The following is a 9104-nucleotide window of genomic DNA, read 5'->3' as shown; positions in this document are numbered from 1 at the left end:
ATTTCCGGTAAATCTTTAAGTGCTACAGTGTTAAAAACATAGAACACACAACATAAAGAAAATAACAAGAGTTAATATGAAAAAGCCTTTCAAGGCTTTTAGCCTGTTTTAAAAGATATTAGCGTCTGTGCTGCCCTTAGATGGTTAGGAAGGTTTTCCAAAAGGTCACAGGTCCACTAGAGGAGAGATTTTTCCTGCCTTAATGTTAACTAGACAGGAAAAGGGTATGTTATGGTAGCCACTAGTTACATAGTGGTACTTACTGTATGTCAGATATAAGCAATATAGTGCATGCTTTGAATAAAATCTATGATAAATCAACCTATGATAAATCAATTTAAAGAGAATTTAGAAAACAGAGGATCTTGCATGATGCCATGCTTATGCAGTACCTGCAGGATATATTCATAAAACATTATCAGGATTTACATTTATCTGACTTGTTTTTCTGCTGTCTGGTTGCTGTCATATTTGAGCCACTTGGCAAAAGTGATAACAATTTTATCACTAATTTCACTTCAGAAAATAAAAATACATATTAGCTGACATCAACATATGCTCATCAAAAAAACACCATGTTTATTGGTGAGGAACTTCTTAAAAATCATTACTTCCCTGTTCAAAGATATGGCACTGTCATGTTTTTCATAGTAGTGAATTATAGTGAAGAGCAACGATAATGAAGCATCATGTTTTATCAGCCAACACCTTCCTGCCTGTTCAGACAAAGATCATCTAAACCTGCCTGTCAGGCATCAGGGTGATCACCCAGTCTTCACGAATATCTTCTTTAAGCCTTAATTTTCTCATACATAATTCCTTGTTACATGCCACAGTAGAGTAATGTTTCTATTATAGCTGCTACCTTTTTCAATTTATATTTCCACCAGACATTATACGTAGCTATACCTAGTGGGCAGGAACATTAGGACTCTCCACATACAAGACTGTGAATGATAAAACCACTCCACATGTAATGTTGTTCAATCACAGCAGGAGATACATGCATATGTATGCAAATTCGGCAACCACGGCATCTTCTTTTCCTGGGACTTAGTTTCCATCCAGTCCACTATGGCTACAGTCCCAGATTAGGTTTTACCTTCAGGGCTTCTCCCTCTAAAACTGAAGGCTTTCTATGGGTAGATTACCACGGAGCTACCAGCGTTTATCAGGAAGGTCCAAAGGATAGTGGCAACTATCACAGGATGAGTTTGACTGATACCTTAGTTAGAACTATTGTCACAGTGATGTTGAATAGCATCAATTTCATTTTTCAATTACTTTTTTACAGAAATGACATACATTTATCAGTGCCTTTACATTATATTTTTTTCTACTTTGGATTACTCTTTGTTCCATAATTGCTACAACCTCAGAAGACACTGATTTAAACCAGTACTGGTTTACTTAATCTATAATCTATAATTGAGTTATTTTCTTGAAAGTCCATAATATTCTGTTTTGTATTTTATACTTCAAAAGTATAGCAGTTGGAATTTTAGTATGATTACCCTGATGTTGTAATCGAAAAGGATGTTGGCTGTCACATCTAATCATAATGTTTATAGCTAATATAACTAACTGCCATCTCCATGGCTGCAAGTTTTATGGAACTAGAGATAAGATCTGGAAAAATGGGAGGTCCACATGCGTGGGTTAAGTATGTCAGTAGCCCATGCATATCTGAAAATCATTGTCCGTGAATGCTCTAACTCATTTGTGTCTATCTTGAATGTTGCAATATTGTCAACCTCAAACAAAATGAGAGTTAAGAAATTACAGAGGAAAATAATTCACTTTGATTTACTTTATTAACAATACAGAAAGTGCTTCACATACACAACATTTTACATCAGCTTACTCTGATAAGTAATTTAGAAATATTATTCACAGTAATATGCCATTTTAAATGATCTCCTTATTCATTTGAAGACGGGTGATACTATCTGGTTGTGTACACAGCACAAGCTGGAATTAATCTAAAACGGTCATGACTTCCATTCTCTTGCGCCGTGTAGTAAGGCTGACAAACAGGTGCCATGCCGAAAGAACTGAGCCCATAGATGACACCTGAAGACGCCGCCATCTATGGAATTCAGTTCTCATAGTAGAGCACTTCTTAAAATCTGATCCTCAGCGGCCTCTTGATCCTTTGTGAATGGCTTATTAACCATCAGAATTGATAGACAACCATTTGACACAACTCATGCCTCTTTATGAATCAACTGCCTTAATGTAACCAATAAAAAAATACAAAATAACCAATGAAATTACATGAAAAGTACATTAATTAACAACAAAAGTGAGTTTAGGATATGACATGTAACATACGGGGCAGCACAATGAGGTTAAGCGTGCCATGACCCTCCCTGCTTCTTAAGAAAATCATCATGATGACTTGATAACGTCAGCCTTTCTTCTTTCATTGGAAGATTGAGCAAGAGACCATTACAGTGGCAAGTAAAGTTCACTTAAACAGTGATCAGTCGGTTATACTTCTCATTCTCATACAGTAGTGCAATATGTAAATCAAAACATGTACCTTTTCATAAATTTGCAACAGATCGAGAGGCATTTTCTGTTAATGAAATAAAATGAAAGTGGAAATAAAACTTCTAAAATTCAATTATGATTAAACGGATCCAGTCCTCCGATTAGAGCCTATGGAGAGATTCAGGGTCATCTGAGGAATCTTCCAATCATCCTCTCAACTTAAGTATTCCTGGAAAAGCTTCACATCCACTGAAATGAAAGTCTGGCTGTTGGGCTGATGCAAGCACTGAATCAGATCATGGTGATAGTGCTCTGGTCAAGGCATGAAATGACTCATCAGTTATGGCCGTACACTCCCAGGAAAAGAACTTTAGGACAGTGTGATTACTGACATTCAGTTGGCCGATGTATCTTTGAACCCTCCAAAGTAAGTTTGATATTAACCAACCACGTTGTATCCCAAGATCTCTTCCTTTATCTAAAAAACACCTAATTCAAGGACTGGAGTCAATATTGACAGTGACCGTACAGTGAGATAATTCCTTAATCCTATCTCAGCTACTGTAGTTTATTCAGTGTGAGCCCATATTCTTTTAGGTTACATGCAATACAGCACAATGAATTTTCTGAGGAAGGCCACACCTGAACATGTTCAGGAAACTCCTATCTTCCCGGCAGTTGGACTGGGAAACAACCGGTTCTACGGCCTATTACGAGACAAGAAATCCAGGGCATTAACCCAGTCTTAAGGCATTCACTAAGTTAAACAGCTCTCATACAAAAGATTAGATCACAGTGTGACCAAACACTCCTCATCTGCTGGTTCTCGAGAATGTGGAAGTTGGTATTTCTTAGTAAGTACTCTATTTAAATAAATTTCACAACTTAAAACATGTTCAAAATTTGTAGCTTATAGTCTTTTTTTATAGGCAGAAAATTTCAGAAAAAATGTGTCCGGTCTCCTAGGAGAATTTTACCAGTTTCAAATAATACTTACCCCAGTTATTCACTGATGAGCCTACTTTCCGGGATGAATCTGAAATACATCTCCTCATAAAGGCCTTCCAAGACTGCGTTCTTGTAGAGTCAAACTTAAACACACTTCAGCAGGCCCATCTCAACAAACAGATGTTTGAGTGTTGAATCAGCAGCAGGGCTTTCCAGACTGAATGAACACGCAGCACAGTATGCCATCCCTTACCAGTTCACCTGCATGCTCTCCCATGCCCTCCAAGTCCTAAGGAAGGATAGAGCACACTGTCTGACATTCAGCGCAAAGAACCTTAAATACCACCACCTTTCACATCACCCACCGGCCTCCCTTCCTCCCTCCTCTCTATCTGTTTTTCATGCACTCCCTCTGTACGGTAAGCCTGACAGTCACTTCCCAGTAAGAAGGAAACAGTGGGAGTGAACAACACGCCCCCTCACAGTGAATCAACACATAATAGTTTCTGAGGAAAACCATCTGACTGGCCCTGCCCCCTGTTCCCATAAAGTAAGCAGGGGAAAGGCTGTGTCTACTCGAGGAACCAGGAATTCCCCCACAGGCCATGAACAGCTGTCGAGATGAGAGATGATGACGAAGCGGGCACACCGGAGGTTTGACGGCCGGGCATATGCAAACAGAAACCGTGTTTGGTATTTTGTATATGCGTAAGAGTGAAATAGTATTCTAACACTACAGTATATTTACATAATAGGTAATTGGAAATTCTGTCCACACACTGTGGGTGTTGAAATGCACAGTCATGTTTGAGCTGGTGACACTATGTTTCCAGGTAAAGTATTTTATCTTCTCTAAATATTATTTATCAGCAGAGCAGTGTATGCTGCTTGCGTCATGGGCATATTTAGAATGAGGTTGATTCATGTGAAGCTGAAGTCATTCAATCAGGTGAGGTTTGATGGAGGTGTATTCAATAGTACAATCTCCCTAAAAATAACTGTGTTTGCTCTTTGGTCATATTCAAACAAGACAGGGACATGGCACTGATGGTGTTAAATCAGATAGATATGACAGCTTCGGGTCAGCAAGGTAAAAAAACAAAAAAAAAACAGCTTTTAAAACAAGCTGTCAGTCGTAATGACTTGAGACAGTTTCGTTGTTTAGTGACCGTGTAGAAACCCTTTGATTTCCCCATTCTTTGCTTACCACCTCATATACGAGAAACTAGTCTGAACCTGATGCATACTTCCTCAGAAAAAGCCCTGTCAGATTAATTCAATGGATTTCCTTGATCTGGACTAAAAGGGGATTCCACTTTGTGTTGGAAAAGTTACGGCCCAGTTCCCTTCTTGTTCTCGGACGCTTATTTGACATATTTCCAGGATGTATATAGTCATTACCGTGCGTCACATCTTTTAGTTTTGCAACAAACCACACCCAGAGGACAGTATGAAATTTCACTTTACAAAAACAGAAGGTGAAAACCAGCATAGTCAAGAGAAGCCATTACCAGAATCAGAGGTACAGAGACCCCATAGAGTCCCACCATTGATGTGCAGTGACTCTAGAATCCACTTTCAAACTACATCCTTGGGCTGGTGGGATAAGTTGCAATTGACATTTTGCGCCGGACTTCAGAAACAAGCCTGGCTTTCATGCTGCTGTTTGAACACTGGGGAAATCACTTGCAAAGGTCACTGAGCCCATTTCCTTTCTTTCCTTCCCCCCCATTTATCTAAAGACCTGTAACAGCCCCTTTCAACTGCACTTTAGTTACTGGCAGACATATTCAAATTTCTATATAGGAAGTGAAAGAAGGTGTAGGTGACCAAAGACCAAACAGGAGACGAGACAGCATATTTTATTACAGCTTTTTCTTGTTTTATCACTGTTACACTCATGTACAGACTCCATGTAGAGGACTAAAAGACAATCCTTACATTCTTTATATCAATTCAACTGTGTAGTAATCCTAATTCCCATTTAACAGAACACAGAGTCTCTGAATAAAGCTGCATATTCAACCCACAACTTAAGTGTCCTTTTTAAAACGTAGGACTACTACATGTCTCTGAAGTCCTTCTTCACTATCCCACAGGTGATCCATGGAGAAAATACCCCTCTCCTCCACAAACGTCTCAAACAGGTGCAGCCCACCACCTACACCAAAGTAGTGGGATTTGGTGGCGAGGTAGACCAGTCCGTCTGCTGCCAGCAGTTTGCGAAGGGCCTCATGTAGAGCAGGGTAGTATGCGGTGTTGTAGATAGTCTCTGAGGTGAAGATGATGTCGTATTTTGGTGGCGGGTCTTTCTTTAGAACCAGAGTAAGAAATGTGCTCCAGTCACCAGAGAAGAAATGGCACCTGGCTAGTAGTGGATGCAGGGATGGGTCAACAGCTCTTTTCTTAGGAGGTGGGTTGCCTTCTTTTAGTTCTTCTTTCGCCTTTGTTTTACAAGAATCCACCTCCTGGATTTTTCCCTTTCCCCTCCCTTCTATGTCATCTTCGCTGTCAACATCATCCTCTTGGCAGTTTAGTATTACATTTGGCACCGTGAGCTGTTCAATAACTGTACTGTTATAGTCTTGGAAGTGGACCTGCCTGGCTCCTCTCTTCAGAGCCAATATCCCCAGCAGCCCCGCACCGCAGCCCAAATCCAAAACCGCCTTCCCCCCAAAGGTCTCTCCGTCTTTCTCAATCAGCTCCAGAAGGTCGTAAGTGCACTCCCACACCTTCAGCCCTCCCTCGTACAAGCCAGAGATGAGATCAGACCTCTGCTCCGTAGTGCGGGAAAGAATTTTCTCCTCATCCTCTCTCTCTGACACAGTCTTCTCAAAAATTGTCTCATTGAGGAAGTGGAGAGGAGGGAGAATTCCAATGGTGACTGTTTCACAGACGACATCCGCAAGGATGAGATGTGGGTCAGGTGGTGGATGGTGCTCTTTGGCCTCTTTTACTGGCTCTGCTGGTTTGGTATTGTCTTCCGTCTGAAAAATACAAAGCAGTGTGTACGGTTAGGGAACATATTTTCTAAGTTACAGCCTATGTCTGAAACAATAGAGCTATGTAGACAACATGTGTTTCAAATTGACAATATTACAGCTTACAGATACCAATCAGCAATACAGTGAGGCTGTACAGCTAGAGGCAACTAAATATAGCATGGAAATTTTCTGATCTCAATGACTTCATATGAATTTCTTGCGAATTGTGAATATCATGTCATGTCATGTCATGTCACATTGCGTGCCAAGTGTTTTCGGTAAGGAACGAAATAAACAGTGTTCGTGATTTATTAATACTTACATGAGATTAAACATTTACATTAAATTAAATGTTAAAGGTGTCACTTAACACACAACAATATGTAATCCTTACTAACCAAGAGAACTAGTGGTGATGTTGACATGTATTAAAAATGGGTTCACAACTCCAAGCTTCAGTTAACATGGCTCATGTGACATCTGCTTATGAAATGGATTTTGTAAGGTCAAATGAAGAAGACGCTCTGTTATTAGATCTGGGATCCTCCTGAGTGTGAAAGCACAAAGTAAATGCACATTTAAGCGTTTTCATTTATGAAGTTCTGTGTTTGACTGTTAATTTGTTTGTCTGACTTTGGTCTGATTCTGTATGTATTTACTACTCAATTTATGCTCCTTTTTCTATAAAATGTGCCCTACAAACAAAGGCTGTCACAAAAGCTAGCTGACTGGTGACTGACTATGATGATTAGACATGAAACTATTACAAATCAGCCGTGTGATTCAATGTGTGTGATATAAACGTTGTTTGCAAATGTCATGTGTGTACTGATACAGCTGTTGTCAGCTGTGGTCACACCCTCCAGAGCTCACTAGTTTAGATAAAAAAAAACAACAAACCCTAACGAATTGTTGCAATCATCAAAGCTTTGGTGTCAGACATAACAATAACAACTCTATTAATATGAACTTGTATGATTTCCGTTATGACTTTTTATTGACACATGACACTGTCTTGTGACGTCATGGCTCATTGGCAGGGAGGCTGTCGACATACGCTCTCTGGTGGATGCATAATTACACCATTAATACACTGTAATGGAAACGTTTCTGTTGTTGATTAGCTGTGCAGTTGCTCATATGGTGGAAGATTTGAAAGTTGTTATTGAAGATATGTTAAATAATCAGCATATATGCATAGTATGTGTATTGGTGAGGCATTGTGCCCTTTTCTTTTCTAATGAGATTAAAGAGTACCCCCATTCAAGAGGCAAATTAATACTTCTTTTGAGTGTTATTGTAACAGAAGACAGGTCTGTCTTCATTGTTGGTTAAATATTAAAATTAAAAGGCCCTTTTTCACAGCAGACATTTTGACTTGTCATGGTAGGAGAAGCACAGGTATTACTAATAACATTAATGATGGCTCTGTTCTGTTCAAGCACACCAGTAAACCACAACAGTGTGACAGTGAGCCAGCACGCACAGCACCAAGACCCTGAAACTGATGCAGCTAAATAGAACTCAGCCATCACTAAATTTATTATTTACACCTGTGGCTTTACTGACTGACTTGTAAAAGTGTCTTCTGTGAAGAAAGCCTATAATATTCCAGCTTGATATATTCCAAACTGCAGTTTATATGCGCAGTCTTTCAAAAGAAATCTGTAACAGTAAATATTATCATATCATAATCATATTCATTCATAGAAATGAAAGAAGAAGAAATCCCCTTGAATTTCATTCAGGAGTTATTAATGAGGTTAAGATGTTTTTTTCTTCTTTGGTGTTATTACACACCAGTTAGTCCAGAAACTGTATCAGGGCATGTCTCAGTTTCTCTTATTTTAACCAAAGAGGTGTTTTTTGTCAACTCAGTTTAATTTTTTTTAACAAAAAACTTAAATGATCATTTCTCAATGTAATCTGCTGCATTGTTAACCCTTTGAATGTAATTTTATTTAAATATAGTTTTATTATAATTTTGCTCCATTTGTTTTGATGTTGTCTTAGCCTTGCTTGTTCTCATTGGATAATTTGCACTGTTATAGACAGAAATACAATGTCGTTTGTCCTCCAAGACTTTGTAATTTACTGTATGTAGATTTTATATCATGGGCCCTGCTCTGCCCCCCTCACTGCCCCCAGCTCTCTCAAACTTATATAGCCACTGCAAGTGCAGATTACACGATAAATCTTTTCCATCCTTTATTAGATTAATACCCAACAATAACAGTGTAGGCTATCCTATGGTGCCAGTAAATCGAGTGAGACAACGTTACTCACAGATTTATCAGTATGGTCGTTTTTTCCCTTTCGCAATTCATTTCCATCCAAGTCGCCTGGGTTTGTTGTTTCTGCGTGCACGTCGAAGTTAAAACAAAATGACATGATGGACGTCAACACCACACAAAGTTAGCTCGGGGTTGGAAAGTTGGTATCTGTTAAGCTTAAAACAGGCTCCACATGGCGAGCAAACTCGTGTGAGGCAAACTGCAAATCCCAGAGTTCATTGAAGCGAAGCAAACGATTCCCAGCTTATTACCTATCTTTTAATAAATAAACTAACTGCCAATTAACAGTCTGTTCAAATAAGTGTGGGTTTAGAGATACATGTTTTCAAGATTTAGGCTCATACATGTAGATATTTGTAGGAAACCATCCGTGCCGAGAATA

At 39.1% G+C, this 9104-nt stretch overlaps 1 protein-coding gene across 1 annotated transcript; it reads right to left on the bottom strand.

Moving 5' to 3' along the window:
* Window positions 1–5290: 5290 nt before the first annotated feature.
* On the bottom strand, window positions 5291–9095 carry mettl18 (methyltransferase 18, RPL3 N3-histidine). Its single transcript, XM_067610042.1, has 2 exons — window positions 8715–9095; window positions 5291–6431 (listed from the first exon to the last, which is right to left on the bottom strand). Exons 1-2 carry the CDS (start codon window positions 8817–8819, stop codon window positions 5478–5480), a joined length of 1059 nt encoding a protein of 352 aa, XP_067466143.1. The 5' UTR covers window positions 8820–9095; the 3' UTR covers window positions 5291–5477.
* Window positions 9096–9104: the final 9 nt, after the last annotated feature.

Source organism: Thunnus thynnus, chromosome 14 (genome assembly GCF_963924715.1).
Source record: "Thunnus thynnus chromosome 14, fThuThy2.1, whole genome shotgun sequence".
Classification (NCBI taxonomy): domain Eukaryota; kingdom Metazoa; phylum Chordata; class Actinopteri; order Scombriformes; family Scombridae; genus Thunnus; species Thunnus thynnus.
This window is presented reverse-complemented; position numbering and strand designations above follow the sequence as displayed.

Bases quoted from the DNA above. Each gene is read 5' to 3' on its own strand.
- mettl18 (XM_067610042.1), bottom strand. From the start codon at position 8,819: ATGTCATTTTGTTTTAACTTCGACGTGCACGCAGAAACAACAAACCCA. The intron at 6,432-8,714 runs GTGAGTAACGTT...TGTATTTTTCAG, and splicing joins ACGACCATACTGATAAATCT to ACGGAAGACAATACCAAACC.